The sequence below is a fragment of the Drosophila sulfurigaster genome, chromosome 2L, assembly GCF_023558435.1.
Source record: "Drosophila sulfurigaster albostrigata strain 15112-1811.04 chromosome 2L, ASM2355843v2, whole genome shotgun sequence".
Lineage (NCBI taxonomy): Eukaryota > Metazoa > Arthropoda > Insecta > Diptera > Drosophilidae > Drosophila > Drosophila sulfurigaster.
This window is the reverse complement of record NC_084881.1, coordinates 21,765,854-21,787,240: the sequence shown is the minus strand read 5'-3', so window position 1 is coordinate 21,787,240 and position 21,387 is coordinate 21,765,854. Positions and strand designations below refer to the sequence as shown.

General features: G+C 40.9%; 1 protein-coding gene and 1 long non-coding RNA gene across 3 annotated transcripts; one reads left to right on the top strand and one right to left on the bottom strand.

Moving 5' to 3' along the window:
• Window positions 1-465: 465 nt before the first annotated feature.
• LOC133850808 (hormone receptor 4) lies at window positions 466-20,599 on the bottom strand. Its single transcript, XM_062287021.1, has 3 exons — window positions 19,791-20,599; window positions 13,210-13,540; window positions 466-2,786 (listed from the first exon to the last, which is right to left on the bottom strand). Exons 1-3 carry the CDS (start codon window positions 19,880-19,882, stop codon window positions 1,272-1,274), a joined length of 1,938 nt encoding a protein of 645 aa, XP_062143005.1. The 5' UTR covers window positions 19,883-20,599; the 3' UTR covers window positions 466-1,271.
• Window positions 12,249-13,215, top strand: LOC133850818 (uncharacterized). 2 transcript variants are annotated; one of them, XR_009895705.1, is made up of 3 exons: window positions 12,249-12,536; window positions 12,592-12,669; window positions 12,751-13,215. It is a non-coding gene; the product is annotated as an uncharacterized LOC133850818 (long non-coding RNA). The 2 variants fall into 2 exon arrangements; XR_009895704.1 differs by having other exon boundaries at window positions 12,257-12,536; window positions 12,592-12,694.
• Window positions 20,600-21,387: the final 788 nt, after the last annotated feature.

Here is a 21,387-nt window from a genome sequence, read left to right as displayed (position 1 = left end):
AATAAACGATTTTCACTTGCCACGCACTCTCCTCCTCTCTCCTCTTTTCATCTTACAATTAATTATATAGATATACACAATCAACAAAAACTCAATAAATTCCAAAATCCAAAAAATTCTTGTTTGCTATCTTTTTTTTTGTTTTGTGTTTTGTTTTTTGGGCAAATCAAAAGGGAAAAAATACAATTAAGTTATTTTTTTTTGGGAGGAGGTTGTTTATACATACAACGTAATAATAATAATTGATTGTAAATATAAACTTAAAATAATTAAATAATAGAAAATAATTTAAAAATGTAAAAATTAATGCGATGGTGTTTATAGAGTTCAGCATGCTCATCATACATCATTTTACATCATACATATGCATATGTATGTATATGATTTTCTATGTGTCTGTGTGCTGTAGCATGTACCATTTTGTTTTTATTTTTGTTGTTTTTTTTCGTTTTTTTTTTAATCATATTTGTTAGTTTAGTTTTTTTTGTAATCTTTTTGTTTTCGCATATTTATATTTTAGTTTTTTTTTCTTATTTTGCTCTATTTTTATGTTTTATTGTATGTGTATGTGTGTGTGTGTGTTGTAATAAACAGAAAATCATAAAATTTTATGTCTATTTTGTTTTTGTACTCTGTTTTGTTGATTCTGCCTGTTGTTGTTTGTTGTTGTTGTTAAATCGTTATTTCTCTCACGTTAACTTAACCAATAAATGAACAAATTGTTTACTCTTTCTTTCATTCGCTCTCTATTCTTTGTTTTGCATTAAATTACAGTGGTTGTGAGTTCTCTGTTGTTGTAGTTGTTCTGTTATGGAAAATGTGCTGATTAAAACTGTAAATCAATCGACAACAAAAAAAAATATTTGTTAACTGCACACGAAAATTTGTTTACGATTTTTTCATATTTTTATACAATTTGCCATACTTTGTTTTTTTTTGTTTTTGTAAAATTTCGTTTAGTTTCGACAGCAGCGACACGAGTGCGATCGCAGTTGAGCTTTTGTCAGCATGCAAAAGCTGCGCATGGTCGCTGCTCTCTTTTAACGTCGCTTAACAGCTCTGTTAATGCAGGGCGGCTGCTGTTGTTGCTTAACAGCGCTGCGCTGCCGCTTATTATGTAAATGTTTAGGAGTTGCTGCTGTTGCCGCCGCTGTTGCTGTTACTGTTATGTTATTGCAAGCGCCTTTAATACTAGTGAGTAGAGAGGCGCTGTTAATGCTGCTGCTGCTGCTATTGTTGTTGTTGTTGTTGCTGTTGCTGTTGTTGGGCAATCAGGATGACGGCAGCTGCTTGGCAACAATGACACCGGGACGGCACTGTTTGAGTGAAGTGGTAATTGTAACGGGATGACTGCTGCCGCTCAAATGATGTGTCGTCGTCGCCCCTGATGTTGTCGCATCCCTGGTCTGCACTTTAAAAATGGCCGTTGGCGTGACACGAGCACTCGATAAGCTGCCCATATCCTTGGCCGATTTGGCTGTAATGATCACCTGCTTATTGCCCTTGATCTGCAAGTAAGGCGTCAGTTCGGCCAACGCCGCATGCTGTTTGCCTGTGGTCAATGCCAACGGCGCATCCTGCGCCAAACGATGCGTTGCACCACCGGCTGTGGTGAGTTGCATGCAATGCTGCGACTGTTGTTGATGATGCTGCTGTTGCTGTTGATGATGCTGTGAATGATGCGACGTCTGCTGCTGCTGTTGTTGTTGGTAGTGCTGTTGCAACTTGTGCTGCTGATCACCATCGGCGAACAGATGATCACCCTCCAGGTGGCGTATGGCCTCCACAATGGTCTCGAGATTTTGACGCGAACGCGTAAATACCGCCGTTCCACCCATCACCGTCGGCTGATCCAGTTTCTCTGTCTTCACTTTGACGATCTTCTCATTGATACGCTCCACCTCCACTTTGGGCGTGGCCTTGATCGCCTGCAATATCGGCGTGCTCATGCCCTCGGCATACGCTTTGGCAATCGCATTCACATTGACCTCATTCTCCGACTCGGTCGAACTATTCGATGAGAGGATGACCTCCTCATGCACCTGATCCTCGCTTATGATCTCGGCGGCAGCATCTGATTCGAGCTCCTCGATGCTGGAACACACTACCACCTGCTGTTGTCCGGTCATCTCATCGATCTCCACATACGAGACGGTGCCGCCCAAATCCTCCAGCTCCTCGGCGCGCACAAAATTGTCGGTGTGCTCGATGACCTCACGTGGAATGTAGGCGCCGCTGCTGTTGGCTGCCACAGCGGCAACAGCTGTGCCTGGTGGCGCGGTGGCAACACTATAGAGTTGTCGCTTGATCATTTGCAGCTCATCCTCGAGCAGGCGTCGCAAACTGCGCTCCTTCTCCAGCAGCTTCTTTGTCTCCAGCATCTCTTTGGCCGCTATTATGCTGGCATTGCTCAACTTACTGGCCGCTGCTGCATTGGCCGCTGCCACGCCCCCTTGAGCACCAGAGAGCAGGGTCATGGGTTCGGGAGACATCGATCCAAGACCTTCGTCCGAACTGTCGCTGATCGTCTGCATGTTGATGACGTTGTCCGTCAGCTTGCGTTTCTTAATGGCCACCGCTGCTCCGCTCTGGTTGTTGCTGCTGCTGTTGTTCGTTTCGTTGGCATTGCCGCTGCTGCTGTTGTAGTTGTCGCCGGAGGCGCCACCGCCGCCATTTGCTTCGTGCTCACCGACCTGACGCTTCAGTTCGCTGTTCTGTGCGAGCAGCTGTGTCTTCTGGGTCTCCAGATCCACAATGTATTGGAAGGTCTGTTGTAGTATTGCCGCCTGGAAAAGAAGAAAATCCAAATTTCATTAAAAAATTAAGTACTTTCATCTATAATATTCTGAAATAAAAAGTATTTCAACTTGCAACTTTATTATCCGATATTTCGACTTAACACATTTAGTTCGAAAAGTTAGTTATTAGGGTCTCGGAATTACATATCTTAAACCCCTTAAATTTGTATGTAGTTTATTAGAGCCGTAATGGGATTGGTCAAATACTAAATTAAACTAGAATTGTGTGCAATACTAAAAAGTAATAACCTCAAATGTTGTAGCTCCAGTTCTTATAGTTTTTCTAGCAGCAAACAACAATATTTTTGCTATTAATGTACATAGATAAAGAAATTATGTAGTTTTGGCATTTTTCTGGCTGCTGGCGGTAAGTATAATAATTAAAATAGAATCTAAAATTCCCATTCAATTATCGATATCTCTGCAGATCTTGCATTTCATCGCATAAACGCAACCCCAACACAAGCACTCATACACACTCGTTATACACACGTTTCGTCTGGGGGCCTCACAATGAAACTCATTCACAAGGCAAAATGACAAGAGCAAAGAGCACAACGCAAAAGCAGCATAATTGCCAAAGAGCAAGCGAGCGAGTGCGATGACTATGAGTGTGTGAGCAAGAGTGAGAGGACGAGCTTTTGATAATTACAGCAAATGAATGCACGCATACATGCACGCAAACTAAACACACACACACTACACATATACTTAAGTGGCGGCGCTGTGGTTTTTGTTTGTGTTTTTGTAGTTCTTGTGCTGGAATTTGCATTGGTTGTAGAAAGAGAGCTTATAGTAAATAGTGTAGTAAGCAAGTTGCTGTTGTTGTTATGTTGTGTTGTGTTCTTCGCTTCTGTTGTGACGCCGTGTCTTTGCCCAAAAGGTGAAGGAACTTGTGTCCTTCAAAATGCGCGCGTTCTCTGTACAAACAACACAAACAACACACACATATGCATGTTTATGTCTCACATAGCATATTTGCATTGGTATGTGTTTTGTGAGAGTTATTGCTGCATTTCTGCACTGAATTCCCATGCAAAATAGGCAAAAACAGCAAATGTGCGTGGGCAACGCATAAAAGTTGCATAGCAAGCAGCCTCTAAAAGGCGTAGGCGAAATGGAGACGATGATGGAGAGAGAGTATGCAAAAAATGTGCAAAACTCCGGCAACACCCAAAATAAAGCACATCATGCCATGCCAGATGCAGGCAAAAACTTTGAACTGGGAGCAGAGGGCAGAGGCTGCTGCCGCGACGCCACCGCATCATGGCAATGGAATGCAAAAACTGTGTATAAATTCTTTAGCTTGTGTGCAGCTTTGTTTGGGCTTTGATTAAAAACTAATAAATCTCGCGTTGTCTCTCGTTGCATGCTGCTGCTGCTGCTGCAGCCATAAAACTTGTTTCACATTTTTCTGGTCGCCGCCGCCGCTTGTTGTCGGAGGTCACTACTACAACAACTAGTACTCGACTACGCCGGCTACAACTACAATCATACACAAACACATACACTTGCACACACAGCTGCTACTCTCTCACTCTCGCCCTCTTTGTCGCCCACCCGCTCTCGCTGCAAGCACAGCTGTCTGTGCGGCCAATGTTGTTTTGATATGATGGGGACACACAGCAGACGGTGTGAGAGCGAGAGGGAGAGATACAGTGAGTACAGTTTTCTCAGCTTTTGCTGTGATAAAATCGAGCGGCATCGTCGTTGTTGCTGCTGTTGTTTTGTTTGGCATTGCAATGTCGCGCGCATATATGTATTTTATAATAAAAATAGTATAATAATAAAGCACATACAATTTAAGTTTTTCTATGTTAATTTATGCAATTCATTTTTGTTGTGCTCGCCGCCGTCGCCAACAAAGGCCGTTCATTGACATGAGAAGGCATTGGAAACGCATTGGAAAACAACAAACCGTACTGGAAAGTCGCACATGGTTATTTGCAAAGAGGGCCGCCATAGAATGCTTGCAAAAGATTAAAACTCCTTTTAAATCAACTTTACTATTTTTGTCATTGTAATTGCTTGTTCTTGCTTAATCAAAAATTTTCAAATTACCCCAGAAGACTTGCACTTGCTTTACATATATATCACTCAAGAGCTTTCAATTGTTAAATATCTTCCAATTGGGTGAAAATTCAAATGGGAAAATCGTGCAATATTTTCCTCCTAGCCCATCATATGGCCGGCAATTTGAGGCCTTGGCTAATAAGAAAATATCGTCGTCGCCGTCGTCATATCTACGACGCAGTCAGAAAATGCCGGCAAAAATCTATACACCAATCGCCCCCAGCGCAAAAAAACAGCAAAGCAATAACAACAGCGCTACAGCTGTACTACAAGCACATACATACATATGTACATTTACACACAAATACATGCATGCATAGTTCTCTTGGTGTGAGTGTAAACAAAAAGCCGATCAAACGCGCGCGCGAGACTCTCGTTGTAGTTCCAACAAGAATCCCAGCCAACGCGTTCGAAACCAAACCAAACGAAACCAACCCAACCAAGCACAAGCAAACCAACAGCAGCGCTGCGCAGGCAGCGTTTTTGCGGCGACTGTACTTTTTTCCAACACACCGCTACAAAAACACACCACCAAACAGCAGGCAGCGACAGCAGCAACAGTTCCAATACGAAAAGTTTTTCAATATTCGCCGGCACCAAATGTTGCTAGAGTGTGGTTGGTTACTGCTGCTGCTTCGCTCTCTTCTACGTTGTACGGTCGTGTGCACGAGAGCGAGAGAGTGAAAGATAGAGAGAGAGCATTTGGTTTCGTTAAGTTTACGTTTCATTTCCATTTTGTTGCGCTTGAAACGGAAATGGCACAGCCAGTCAGCCATCAGCAGTGTGGCGAAAAAACATGTGGATTCAAGCTTTTTTTTCCATCAGCTTTTTGGTGACGCTACTTTGCTCACTCGCGTTCTCTCACTCTCACTACACATTGAGGCGTCAACGTAAACACGTGTGTTGTTCTCTTAAACTTCCAGTTGTTTCCAATACAAATTGGAAACGACTGTCCAACTGCTTGTGAGAGGGAGAGAGAGGCAGCAATCTGAAACGCGTGTACAGCAGAGGCAACAGCAGCAATAGCAGCTGACTCGATGCTGCTGTTTTGCCGTCTGCGTTTCTATAAATGGCGCGGCAGCCGCGTCGTCTGACGGCAGCGACGGCTTGTTTTCTGTTTCTTTGGCCCTACACACACTACACACAATTTTTGATTGAATAAAATGCATAAAAATAGCAAAAATACATGCAATGAGAGCAGCGCGCGCTAACTGCCAACTGCTGATTCGTCACCATCAGCTGAGTTGGCAGTTCTGCGTGAGTGAAAAAAAAATAGTACTACATAGCATTTTTATGACTGTGACCAGTTTTGTGGGCGCGCCCGGGCCACCCAAAAAGCACAACAACATGCTGCCGTCTGTCGACGAGCAACCACCGCAAATGCATAGTCCCCCTCCCTTCTTTAGGCAGCTGGCCTACGTGCGTGCTCGCATGTTTTATGCCCAGAGAGAGCATAAAATTAGTCCATAACTTGTAAAAATATACAAAACCAAAAATCAATTTATTTATACACCAATTGTTTGGCTTGAAGTTACAAACCAACAATGCCAATGTTGTCTATTTGACGTATCCAGAATATTCTAAAAAAGATTTTTTAAATTCTCAGTCGCATACCAAGTTTCAATTCGATCGATATACACATTCATGCACTGTATGAATATTGGTAAATTGATTCTACTACGATGTAGTACATATATTGATTGATCAATATACGAATGGTTTTTGAATTAAATCGATTCTGCTGTTTGTTGATTTATCGATATACGATAAATACATACATTTACTTGTATTGAAAACGTTTCTAGTTCAATTCTTTTATCATCTCAATTGCATTGCCACTTTAGCCTCTTTCTCTCTCCTATTGCGTCGCACGTTTTCGTTGGCGGCAAACAATTAGCGTTGTGTTTGTTCTCGCTGCTTATCTTCCTCTGCCGACGTCGAAGTCGACGACGACGACAGGTGCAAGAGAGCATGAGTGTGAATGCGAGAGCATGAGAGGGTGAACTAAAATTCTGCTCTCCTTGGGCGAATAGCGCGTCGTATACATACATACATGTGTATATACATACATAGTTAAGAAAACAAGTCAGCTGACATTAAAATTGTAGTTTCATGCTGTTGCTCTTGTTGTTGTTGATGCTGTTTTGCGAATTTGCGCGTCTTTTTCTTGGGCAAACAAAAGCGCGTGTTTTGTGCGGCCACTGCTGTGGTTGATTAACATTTTTTGGTTTTTTCTTTCGTAGCGTTGAGCTTTTGCATGTCCAATGAATTTTTGCTAAAATTAGCAAACACACACATGCATACTTGCGTATATATGTATTTACAAACATAGCGGAATTTGAGATGGCCGCACACGTTGCAGCCTCAGCTCATTTTGCAAAAAATACACACACGCACACATATTTCACATAGTATTTCGCTGTTTTTGGCAATACATGCGCAACTTCTCATGCGCAAAAAAAACAGCTGCGGCTACTAAGCGCTGCCGGCATTGATGCGCACATACGCACATACACTTGCTTACCCATGTACATGTACTTTGTTCACTCATACATATGAAAAAGCACCCACATGTCGGCAGAGCACACACACACACACGTCTTTGGTTCGCTCGTACTCGCTCTTTCGCACTCAGCTGGTAGCGCGCCCACAACACCAACGAACGGGCGCCAAACATGTGTTTTCTACACACTACCATGCACACAGATACATCCATAGCTGTAACAAAAGCTGCCGCTGCTCATGATAATCGGTGACAACATCGCTAAAGTGCGAAGGAGAGAGCAGCACAATTGCATTAAATGAATAATACTATTTATAAAATGTGAGACATATGGACACACGGCTGATGTAGCTCACAATAGAAATGCGATTGAACAAAAAATGTCGTCATCGAGACAAAAGCCAAAGAGATTACGGAGCACAACACAAGAGAAGGCGAGGTCATTTTGGGGGTCTCTCGAGAGAGCAGAAATAAAATAAAACAGCTGTCGTTTTGTGGATCTGGTAGCGCTCAAAATATTTAAATATAAACACTCATTTTTTTTGTGTTGTGTGCCAAATTGTATTTTGCGTATTTAGCTAATTTTTAACGAGAGTCGCCGGCGCCATAGCAGCTGCTTTGTGGCCTGTGACTCAGTCTATAAAACATACATACACATGTATGTATGTATGTATGTACAAAGTTATATACTGTATACATTATATTACTTATTTGCACTAACCTAATTTAAGTATAACACGTGCTTTGCCTCTTCGCTTCTTTACTCTACCCCTTTTCTTTTTTAGCACTCACAACCAAAGCTCGTTAAACGAGTCGTTAAGTGTTCTACACTCAAAAACATAACGGATAACAAAATGCAGTCCTGCATTGCCAGTGTTGCCTAGCTGCAAAACATTCATATGCAATGCACAAGTGTTGCCTCTCCAATTTACCAAGACTTCGACTTTTGCTTCTTCTTATTCTTGTTCTTTTTGTTGTTGTTGTTGTCGTCACTCGCGCTTTCAGCGACTTCATTAAAATTCCATTACAAAAGGTCAATAAAACTTTGAACCAACAACAATGGGCAAAACATACATACAAAAAAAAGCTCATGGTCAACGAAAGCATTTAATTAGCATACGAAAAACAAAGAACGAACGAACGAAAAGAAAAAATTGGTTACACACAAACACACACATGCGAGATGGGTTGAAAGTGTGTTGAAAACCATTTCAATTTGAATAGCAGGAGAAACAGCACAGCAACAACCACAAATGCGATGAAAGCACGAAAACAACAAAAACAACATTTGCCGTTAGAGCATTTTTGTGTATGCCGGCAAAAAGCGTTGTCAAATTCCATTGCAATAACAACAACAACAATGATATGAAGCAGCCGACAAAGCAAAGCGGCGTCAACGCTGACGCTGACCCTCAAATACCGTCGCACGCATAAATGCGAGTGTATGTATGGGAGCGTATACACAGCAGATCAGCTGATCGAATTTCATGCCTACAGACAAGTAAAACCAACAAAGCGAACGCGTAGCGTATTTATTTTGATTCGCATGTGTGTGAGTGTGTGTGACTTCACACCCAAGACAGCTGTTTTAATTAACCCAAATAAAATAAAAACAACAACAGCCGGCAGCCACGCTGCGCATTGCATTTTGTTTTAAAAATAACACTTTTAATTGCAGCGTAAAATTGAATTAAAAATAAGAAACAATGATGCGGGCGGGCGAGTGCAATTGCTCTCAAACTTTGGCCAGTCACACAATGCTTTATCAACTGTCGTCGAGACGACGACGCAATTGGGAAAGCTGAGCTTTTTGCCGGTCAACCTTGTTATTGCTTGACCAGCTGAGCTGACGACGTCGTGTATGTGTGTGCGTGCAAATTGCGCAGCAAAAATGCCGGTTGTTTTTTTTTGTGAATTAAATAAAAATATATTTAGCTTTGTTGTTGCAGTAGATTTACTTATTTAGTACTTTTCATTGTGCTGTGTTTGTTATTGTACATTATACATTTAGTACTTGAATTATCATCAGCTGTTTGCTGATTCATTGATGCAAGCTAATATTGTTATTGCTGTTGTTGTTAAGGGGAAAACGGAACGGAACTAACATCTGAATGTGGAATTCATAGACCGCCTTTCCCATTTTGATGCTGTTAATGGCTTTTTTCTTTTGCAGTCGCCTGTCGCTTCTTTAGCCATTGATAAAAAAAAAAAAAAAAAACACCGCAACAAAGTCATTAAATCCGGCGAGACGGCATTCCATGTAATCAACAGTAACTGCAACAACAAGTCGAAAGCTTAGCTCAGCAAAGCAAAGCCTGCAATTGACAAAGTGACGGCGTCGTCGGCTACATTCGCAGCGGCGTCGATCTTTAAGCGCCAGACGGCGACAGCGGCTCTGCCAACGACCGACCGACATATTTGCAAATACACATACACACACACTGTCACACTTGTCTGCCTGCTGTCTGTAGCTGTATGTGTGTGTGCGAGAAGAAAACCCACAAAGTAATTGATCCATTGCACTTATGCTTTGCTAGGCCGCCGTTATTGTTGCCTTGCAGCTTTCTCTCTGCTTTCTTGTTGTTGTTGTTGTTCGCTGACTTGCTCGCTGCGTTCTCTTTGCAATTGCATTCTTGGTGTCTGTTGAAAGTCACAGTTAACGGCTCTCGCCGTTAAGTTATCGTTTTGTTAGTGACCCTGCATATTCAATAATCGTCTTCTGCCACCCACAAAGGAAACTTATGTACACATGCACAAGCACATATAAAGCAATTAAGTAAAGCACATAGACATTTAACTTTTAATTAAAAAAGCAAAACAAGGGGAGGGGCCATAAAATAATTTCAAATTACGAAATCAGGCTGCATTAATTGCATTCTATAGCCAAAGATAATCTCTATAGTAAAAGTAGTGCGCGAGTGAACGAGATGACGACAACTTTTTACTACGCTGAAAGTACAGCTACACACACTAAATGTGCCATCTATTGGTGACTATGTACAAAACATGTACATATATACATACATAGCTGACATAACAGCAGCAGCACCTTGCGCTTCTGTATTTGTTCTTATGTATGGGTGTTGGCGCATCCCGGACCAGCTGCTGCGCTGCAATCGGCGCACAAAGGTTGCCCGATGCCAATGGCCTAGTGCACTGTTTGCCCTCTACTCCCCACTCTCCTCTCACAGTCTTGCTCCCTACCTATGCAGCCCTTGCCTTGCCACGCCTTTTTGCCGGGCCAACGACAACAACATGCATTGCGCAGCTGCGCGCCAAACGAAAAAGCTGAACGCCCAATTCTTCCTATTAGAGTTTGAGGGCATCCATCCAGTCATCCTAACCCACCAACCGCAAGTCCTTTTCCTACACACGGCTGCCTGTGCCTGTCACTTCCAGTCGTCGTCATCGCTGAAACAGCTGCCTACCAGGCGCCAGGCAGCCGACGCCAACAAAACGTTTCATTTCAACAAACAAAATGGCAATGAAACAGGCGTGTTTCCTCCCTCCGCCACCCACTCACAAACTACCATCACCTGCCATCATTCACTCACTCTTTAGCAATACGAGCGAATGAATTAGAGAGAAAGAGAGAGAGCGCGTCGCTCTCAGCTGTGGGCAACAGCATTTTTGTATAGTGGGAGTTGGTTGGGCTTGGCTGTCGACGCCGTCAAAGCTTTGAGTCTGTGCGCCGACTACAGTTAACTGTAGTCCTAAGCTCCTAATGTCATTGCCTGTGTGTGCATGTGTAAGTTGTAGGAGTTGTAGTAGTATTAGTCTATGTCCATCCAATGTTGTGTTGTCCCTGGACTACAAACTTTAGGGTTGGTTTTTTTTGGGGCGCTTTTGGCGCGCACTGGAAGAGGCCGCAAGACAACTGGATCGATATTTTTGGAGCTGATGCCTCCTGCTAACGTTAATTTCGGGTATAGAGAGACACATAGAAATATGCTGAAGACAATAATTCCAGTTGTCAGCCCCACAATTCCTTCTCTCATGCTTGCTCTCTCATGCGACACTTTAATGTAGGTTAGTTCAGCTGCTGCAACTGCAAAATGGACAACACAACAAACGGGACAAAACTGTACGCAATTGCACTTTGCACTTTGGCGCCACCTAGCGCACAAGTTCAATGACCCGCCTCAACGAGTAAATCACAGACTACTTGGCATAGTCGCCCCTTCTCTAGCCTACCAACCAACCACAGTTCTTATGTATGTACGTATTTTCGCAAAGCTCTCTGTGCATGTGTGTGTGCTTAAGAGTGCGTTTACATGCATGTGTTTTTGTGTGTGAGCTGCATTCATCGTGCGACCTGATTCCGATTCCATTCGTTGCCGTCGTCAGTTTGTTGTCGTTTTAGGCCTAAGCCAAAGCTGCCGTCACTTCAACGTAGGGCAAGGGAAAAGTTGAGGCGAGAGGATGGCTTTTACTCCAAGTTGGTCAAGCTAGTGCTGCTCTCCTGCTCGCACATTAAACTACTACATACTACAATGTTTACTATGTGTGATAAACGTTGCAGAACTGCAAAAGCAAAAAAAAAAGAACGCAAAAAATCCATAAACTACTTGCATCGCAAGCAGTAAAAGGGAGAAGGAGCAACCACCCACCAATGGATTCGTCTCTCTCACTCATAGTCCTTCGTTCGTCATGGCTGCCATACGCCCATTATGTCATTCATCACGACACAGCAGAGCAGCAGCGGCGTCGACGTCGACGTCAACGTTGCTGATTTACCCCTTTTCTGATGTTGTTGTTGTCGCGCGTGTCGTAAAGTAAAGTATTTTTTTTTTTGTAATATTTACGCGTTTTTCTTCTTCCTGTTTACATTGTTGTGTAGCCCTTTTACTCTTTCACTTTGCTGTTATATTGACACATGAGCTGTCATTTTCTTGTTTATGCTGCTGACTTTTAAGCATTTTGTCGTTTGATTTATGCTTGCGGACAAAATGAAGTTTAGTTTGTTGGCTGACATTTTTCAATTTGCAATAAATAAGACAAAAACAATAACAAAAAGGACTGCAGTGCGATCTCGATAACTCAGTCATTGTTACCATATTTTTTGGCCCTTTACAATTGTCGAAATAAACGAAAGAAGAGAGAGCTAGAGTGAGATAGAAATATAAGTCTAGCAGCAGACACATAAATAATGGCAAAAGAAAGTATGTACATACAGCAAATGAATCTTTTTTAATATGACAACTTGCTGATTTACAGCCGTCTGCTGCACACACACACATACAGTTACATCCCCCCACGCAGCAGCCGTCACAACAAATCGATGTTTGTCTCAAGGTGAAAAATCTACCGCATAACTTGCGTATGTATGCAAAAGAAAAGAAAAAAATAAAAATAAATAATAATGCCCAACAAAAGGTGACTGCGACGTCAAAAAGGTTGCCATATCAACAAGCCTTGTAAAGGGACCTTCACGTGTCAAGAGGCTAAAATCGTAGGAGTGTGAGGGGGAGAAAAATACATACATTGTTGACGTCGCTGTTGGCGTGCAGCTTAAGCGCCGACATTTTGGAAAGTTTTAGCAAAGTGACTGCAGTCAAAGTGCGAGAAGGAGTGCGCAAAGTGTGTGTGTGTAAGTGTAAAGAGCGGCAATTTGTCAACATGTGTGATAAGGCACAAGGTATTTTTTGCTGTTGTTTCTGTTGCTCTTATGCTAATGTAATTGGAGTTGCGTGCTCATTGAGGTGTTGAGCTGTTAATGGTCTACTCTACCAATATACACACACTGCCTGCCTGGCTATTGCAATCCAATTAGTACCTAGACGCAGTGCCATTCAAACTGTAAAAGGTTCTTCTTGTTTTTTGTTTATCACTTACCTTGCTCAACTTTTCGCCCTCGTGTCGCGGCAGCAGGGAACGTAAACTCTGAAAACCGGCATTGATGCTCTGCATGCGTCGACGCTCATTGCTATTGGCGATTTCGCGTCGCATACGTTTCTCGGTATCCACAATGGGTTTGCCACTTGGCGAGCTGCCTCCGTCGCCCCCATCACCGCCGCCGCCGTCTGCTCCCCCTCCTCCCTTTGTGGTATTCGAACCGCTCATGTTCGATTGACGACGCTGCGAACTTGTTGTAACCTGATGCGACGGTTCGGTGGTATATTCAATGTGATACGTATTCTCGCCCCCAGAATCTTCGAGTTGTAATCTGTAAAACGCAAAATGAAACAATTACAAAATTAAAAAGATATTTTAATAGTCATATGATTTGTCTTGCATATATTTATAACACACCAATCCAATTAACTTATACATAGTCAACCAAACACACACACACACATCACAATAGCGTTGAAAAATTCATTCATTCATAAATTTACAATTCCATTCAATTCCACACTACACAGTTTTAGTTTAGCTGCTGCCCACACACACACTTACAAACACACATAACAATGCGACGTCGCGTCGCGTCGCTGCAAGCAGCGCTGCCCATAGGCAAAGCCAAAACCAAAACCACATCGCATCAATACAACGAAAAATGTACAAATAATAAACACAACTACAACAACAACAGCATAAAAATCAACATGTCGATGGCGAGCGTAAGAAGAGAGTGTGAGAGAGCGGAAGAGAGCGATAAACTGAACTCAACTACTGAGCGTCGTTCGTTGCTCGCACAGCTGTCAAATATGGATAGCCATTTTGTTGTTGGTGTTGCTGTGTTATTGTTATTGTGACTCTTGGATTAAAGTCGAATTTATGCTACACACATACACACGTAGCATAAGAATTTCAAACAGGTTTCTTACAACAACAAAATACAATCTGAAAATCATTTTCACAGGCCACACAAAAAACATATGAGAGTTTGTCTATGTGTGTGCATTTAAGAGCGTCTGTGTAAAGTTGCAACACTGCATTCCAGCAGAAAGCAGCAGCAGCAACAAGAAGAAGAACGTTGCAAGACAAAGTCAACGATAGAAAATCTTAGACGACGTTGTCGTCGTCTAGTTGCATTGGTTTATTTTTAGCAACATACCATTACCATCCACAACAAAGGTCGTTCTCCGGCAGCATATTTGTGTTGTGGATGCGATACCCTGTACAGCTGAGCCAAGTGAGGTATATTTACTAAATCACTTATAAGAATATAAATAATAGAAACTAATTAGCTTCAGCTTTTAGTTTGTAGCCTTTTGTTCTGCATGATGTATTATTTTATTATATAAACAAAAATTATATAAAAATTAGTTTTGAAATATTTTCAATCTAGATATTTTATATTTATTTGGCAACATCAAAAAAAAACAAGTAAAATTGTTTTGGTGTACTATTTACTATTTTATTGTAGCTCAATTCTTAGTTTAGAAATATTTTCTACAAATTTTTAAATCATTTATTTTGAAATTATTATAGGGTAGCTAGTAATCGAAACAACTTGCAGTCTTCTCGTCTATGTTGTTTGTTGCTCAAGCGGATGTTGCTGCACTTGCTGCTCTGGAATTTCTATTTACGCGAACAAAAGGTAAAAGCTATACAAGTTGAATGGAAGCTGCAGCAGCCAGAAACAAAAACACAAAAACAACACCAATACAAATTATTTTCGGCACGCAGTTACAGCAAGCAACACATGCACAACTTACTTGCATATACATGTGTGAAATTGTTGTTGTTACTGCAACAGCTGTTAAAATTAACATACACAAACACAGCAGGGTGCGCAGCTAAAAATAGCGATCATGCTAAACTTAACAGCAGCTGTTAAACATGTCAGATCAGGGTGGCCATCATGTGTTGTGAGTTTGCTAATTTAACAGCAGCTGTAAAAGGAACCAAATTCAAAATTATTTGAATTTGCAATTGCAATTGGATGTTTTGCATGTACTACAAAATTTCACTTGCAGCAAAAGAATAACAAGCAAAGAACACATGACACACAACAGCTGCTGTTGCTGCTGCTGCCCGGGGGCCGACGCTGCTGTTGCCCCAAAGTTCAATGTAGTTCATTGGCCACTTTTCGCTAACCAACCAGCACACACACACACACACACACACACACATGCGCAAATACAGAAACCTAAACAGAACAGACAAAGCCGAAGTCACGAGTGCCGCCGAGTTGATGTTTTTGTTGTTGCTGTTGCACTGCACATAAATCGTATGCATGCATATGTATGTGTATATGAGTGAAGTGTGTGCATGTGTGTGTGCGTTTATTGGGTCAACGCTTACGTCATCATTTTTGCCTGGAATTTGTCGGCAACAATTTTCGCCGATTTGCAGGTGGATGGAGCCGTCGCTGCATTAATGTTTAATTCATAAAGATAAATATGAATTATGTAATCCACATGTTGTTGTCCCCCCCTTAACCATCAGGGTAGTCAAAAAGATGCAAAAATCGAAGTAATCAACTCAAGTTCAAAATGTCTCATTTAAGGTAGTTATAGTTTAATTATTTATTTCACTAGAGGACTTTAAGATCTTAAAACGTCAGCGACTTAATATTCATAGTTTAATTCATAACATTCACGATTACTTTACTTTCTATTTATTTTTTGTGGTTTATAGCACAAATATACCCGTATTGCTGCATTTTTTCCTAGAATAGACTATGATAAGACGCTACTAAAATATAAATTGTGTCAGGTCCAATAATCGTTGTTTACATTCTGTATATTATGTATGTATAGGGAAAATTTCGCAGTTTTTATCTATCTTAATAAATCATTAACAGTCGTTACTTTCTGATATCTTTACAGACAACCTAGATTTTAATTAATTATTTAGATTAAAAAAATCACTACCGTAGATGATTTTTAATTTAATTCACTAAACTTGAATGCATAATTTTTATTTTTATAAATTCTAAATAAATAATATTTTCTAATTCCTTTATTAATTTGATATATTGTACTTGTTTCTAATTTTAACTCAAAGTTTATTTGAATATTAGCAAATTACGGGTTTTATTACATTGATTTCCACATTTCCCATTGGTGATTTCAGATGCTAAAACAGCGAGTATTTTATTTGATAGTCAAAGCTTATCCTTATTTTATTTGGTCACACTTTTACGATCGCCCAGATGACGATTATGAGCATGAAGGGGGAGGTGAGTGCAAAGCTGCTGCAGCGTTTTGTGCCCAGTCACGTATTTGCGCACACACACACACATACAACATCGTATACTAACACATACATAGTTGCAAATAAAGGCCGAACTAAAGCGTAGTAAATGCTAAAAAGGTAGTAGAAGAAGCAGCAAATGGCGAAATGCGCAATAAAACGCAATAAACTTTGCCACTTGCGTAATGTGCAGCACAGCAGCAGCAACAATAGCAACAATGTAGCATAAACAAATGAAAAAGTTTAGAATAGTCTCTGCCCCCTCCTTCTGACTACCCCTCAAGCAATTGAAACGGATTCAAATGTGTCGGCCTTTTGGCGCCACATTTGCAATAAAAATATAAACAGAGAACATGCAATTTCGATGATGGGGCTATGGGAGGGGAGGAGTGACACATAACGGTTACATAAGCCCACACGATCTCGCATGAGGTAATTCGAGATGAATGTGTGCGAGAGAGTGAGAGAGCAGGAGGGAGGTAGGTGTACAAGTAATGCCTTTGCATGTTGCTCAACATGCGTGTGAGTGACAAAAACAACAGCTGTTGAGTAAGTGCTGCCAATGCACAGTAGACTTACACACAAAATGAGTAAGTGCCGTTAATACATTGATAGTTGTCACACAACAGCAGCTGATGACAAAAGTTACGTTAATCTTTTGCAAAATTTTCGCATTTTAAGCAAAAACACAAAAAAAATAATATCATGTGTTTTTCAACATAAACAAAACTGGTGCCGAACACTTGGCGCTTCCCTCTCACTCTCTTTGCTTGCCTGCTCATTTGCTCACCCACTCTCACTCTCAGGCAGACGACGACGGAGCGCAGGTTGCCCATAATATAAAATGCCGCATGCGAAAAACGCAGTGGGAATTGAAACAGCGAAACGCTTGACATATGAAACAGCCATCGCCCAAAAATTTGCGCAGCAGCTTTTTATCTTTGCTTATTGCTGCAGTCTATCTGTGTGTGTGTTTTGGCATTGTTTTCTTATTGGCAATTTTTTTCTCTTTTTTTCGAAAATTTATAGCGCACACACAACACACACATCCATATGTAAATGTATGTGCATTCACAATCAGCGAGATGCGTCGGCGTTAACAGCAGCGGCATTTGGTGTATGTTTTTTCAATGAACTGTCTGTAGTAGTAGTAAAAAGCGCTGCTGCGGTGTGTGGCGGCATCTGTACTTTTTGCACACACAAATTCCCCTTACTCAAAAAACAAACAAGCTCTCTTTGCTCTTGCTATCTTTCGCTCACTGGCTCTCTCTGTCTGTTCGACTCTTGTCAGGCGAAGGAGCAACAAGCTTTTGAGTGCAATGCAAACACACTCACTCTAGCTCACTCACTCACACGGGCTGCCTTATGTACTTTTGCAAAGCTGGAGAGAGTGTGAGAACGCGGGGCCGACAATTGAACTGCACATGCAGAAACACACATACAGACGGCAGGGCAGCTGGCGTCGCAGTCGCAGTAGCGCATTGACGCCGCCTTCCAGTGTGTGGGGAAAACGGAAATGACGCCACATGCAAACACAATTTGCGTGTGTGTAAGAGAGCATGTGCAACTCTTTGGAGACTTTTAGCCAAGGCACTTTGCCGGGCGCAGCTGCTGCAGTTGTTGTTGTTGCAAGGCGCATTTTAAATTATTTTTCTCTTTTTTATGTTTTGCTTTCGGCATAAAAACGTATATAACGAAATTGCAATTTGTGGGCTAGCAATAAATAAAAAGAAAAGCTGTCAGCTGTTTCGCACAATTACTCGTAGTGTTGATAAAGTAAATAGTAAGAAGAAGACCTTCGGCATGCAGTTATACAATATAAACATATGGGAAATGCCAGGCTTATTGATAAGCCACATGCACACACACAGGGCCTTGAGGGCTGTCAGCTGCCTAGAGGGAAAGGGAGAGAGCGAGTATGGTATGTACGGCGATTGGTTTCTTTTACGTCAGACTCAAGCTGACTGCTATGAAGGTATGTGTATGTATGCGAACATATGCTGAGCAAAAGCAACCGCAACAACAGCAGAGGCGGCTGATAACGTTGACGTCGTCGTCTCCGTTTTGCTGATTTTGTCGTCGTGTGACGTGTGACCAACAAAACCATATGATTTTGATAAAAGGGCCGGCGCAACTTTCGCCGCGAGCAAAAATAAAACTACGATTCGCTAATAAGCAACAAAAACGGCAAACAAAGCAAATAGAGAAAAAATGAAAAAAGCAACAACAACCGCTAACTTGCCTCTGCTCTTTTACTCTGTTTCTCAATTCTCGTTCTTTCGTACGGTAAATCAAATTTGTCATTTTGGGCAAATAAAAAAATATACCAAATTTTAAGTATATTCATATATTTTATAGTATGTTATTTTTGTATTCATTTGCTTTCTGCTCTTCTTTCTCCATTCTACATTTGTAGTGTGAGTAGAGAGCGATAACATTGCTCGCTCGCTCGCTCTTTCTCTCACTTATTCAGGTAGCCTCTGCCATATGATGATTATAGAAATATTCAGCCGGTACAGCTGACTTCACTGCTGTTGATTAGACACACAGTGTGCCATGATAAGCAACAGACGGCGACAGCAACGCGTTGTTTGTTATTGACTGAGAGAGCCGAGAGAAAAAGAGAGCGCATTGCAGATCGTAATGCAAATAAAGCAACAACTATAGCATATACTTTGAAATTGTACAACTCAAATAGATAATTAAGTTTAATTGAAATTTTTGCAGCAGCTGGGCAGCCATAATTTTTTGGACAACAGTGTAAATCCCTAGCAGCCGTATTTTTCAAATATGGCGAGTGTAAAACGTAAAAACAACAAAAGTGAAGAGCAGACAAGAAAAAAGAAAAAAAAGTAGCGTCACCTTTTTCCAGCCCAAAAGTGAGAGAGAGCGAGAGACAAAGTGGTATATAAGCGAAACGGGCAGAGAATCAACAAACGGGGGAATGGTGTGGAAATGAAATGGAATGCTGTCCATACGTTTTCCCATATGTACGCTTGTTATTTGCCTGTGTATGTATGTGTGATTTCGCTGCTTTGTAATAATGCACTAGTGGTGGTGTTTTTATGCGGCGTTTGTTTTGTGCGGCAAAACAGGCGGCAAAAATTATATACGACGTTTTCTTTCGTTCGTTTCATCCTTGATGATTGTGTGTGTGTGTAAGAGAGATAGCATGATGCGTAACAAAAATAATCGATAATTTGCGTGATAAAAGCGAAGAAAAGTGCAAGCGCAAAAACGTTTTGTTTATTTTACCCTTAAGCGCTCGCAGAGTAAACAAAAAGTGTAATATAATTATTGTTTATTTGTATTAGTTATGGGCCACTTACTGTAATTCTTCATCCAATTCCTCGGCGCTGTTGTATTCGGCGTTTTCCAAAATGACTTCCTCCGTTTTGATGGGCATCGGTACAGAAGACATGTTTTATTTTATATTGTATTTTGTTGTTTTAGCTGCTGCTGTTGTTGTTATTATTACTGTCGCACACACGTGTTTCACTAACACTGCTCTGCTTTTTAATTTTTGGTTTTGCAAGTTATTTGCTTTGCGAATTGTTTTTGTTTTTGGTCACACTATGCTCTCACACGCATATATACAATTATATATATATATATATATGTAAACACACCACACACGAAATCGATCGTTGACTTTTCTTTTTGCTATTTGCAACTGTATGAGTGTGTTTTCGATTTTGTCGTCGTCAGCTGGTCTTCTGTCTGCTGCTTCTTCTCGTCGGCTGCCTTCAGCTGCTTTTTGTGTTTAGCGGCAAAAAATTTGTTAGGCAGACAACACACAAACACAGGCAAGTACGCATTCACTCACACACACGCGTACAAACAGCAGGCGGCGCGCCGTTAAGATTTTATTTCTTCTTTTTAGCGCGACGACGTTGTCGATGACGTTGTTGTTATTGCTGCTGTTGAACAGCACAAACACTAAAAGTTTTTCATAAACTTTTGTACAATATAAATTTTTGCAGCTGTTGTTGTTTCTTTTTATTTTGCTTCGGCAAACTCATACACTGATAGATATATATGTATATATATATAAGCAAAATGGTTGCACTGTACGTAGACCGCGTTTTTGGTTCAAAGCGTCCGCGACACACGTCTGCTCGGTTCAAATAGTCAACGCAAATTAACAGCTGTTAAACGTGGATAGTGTGGCCGCATTCACGAGCTAGGAAAATGTACCAAAAATGCCAGGGGTGCACATCAAAGGTACAAGGCAAGTGTTTCTTTCACCCCGCCAGGAAGTCGATATTTAAATTTAATATTTATACGAAATAATAAAAGTATTATTATATACAAAATATATTATTTGTACTTATTGGGCTGCATAAATAAATGAAACAATAATACATTTTGGCTATTGGGAATTTAGAAGTCATAATAAAGAAACATTTTGAGAAAAGCATTCCAATAAAGCATTTAGAAAATTCAAATTGTTAATTCTAAATGGGTTGCTGTGTGACCATTGCATGCAAAAACACGTGAATAAATACTGACGCTCTTATACACTGTGGGATTTTTTAACATAAGGCGTGCTCTTAAGCTGTTACTTAGCAGTTGCGAAGAGAGTGAGCTCTGTTAATCACAGTTGGCTGTTAAAAATTAAATTCACGACCAACCTGTAGAACTTTATTAAAAAGTTTAAGATGGTTTGCTATAAAGCAATTTAATAAAATAATTTTCATTTTTTAATATATTAAAAATTTAATATGAATTCAAAAAGTTTACGCTTAAGCAGCAGTGTGACCATATTATTCCACTCACTGTTAACTAATCAGCAGCCGTTTTCATTTCTTATGAGTGACTGAGAGAATAAGAGAGCGAGTGTCGCCAGTGTTGAAAAAGTACACTTTGTTGAAAGCATAGTATGCAGTTAACATTTTTGAGTATTTATTTGTTTTTTTTTTTTGT

What these genes read in the sequence shown, in the direction of transcription:
- LOC133850808 (XM_062287021.1), bottom strand. Translation starts at nt 19,882, where the DNA reads ATGTCTTCTGTACCGATGCCCATCAAAACGGAGGAAGTCATTTTGGAA. An exon ending in GAATTGGATGAAGAATTACA is followed by an intron (nt 13,541 to 19,790) that starts GTAAGTGGCCCA and finishes TGCGTTTTACAG; the next exon opens with ATTACAACTCGAAGATTCTG. An exon ending in AGGGCGAAAAGTTGAGCAAG is followed by an intron (nt 2,787 to 13,209) that starts GTAAGTGATAAA and finishes CTTCTTTTCCAG; the next exon opens with GCGGCAATACTACAACAGAC.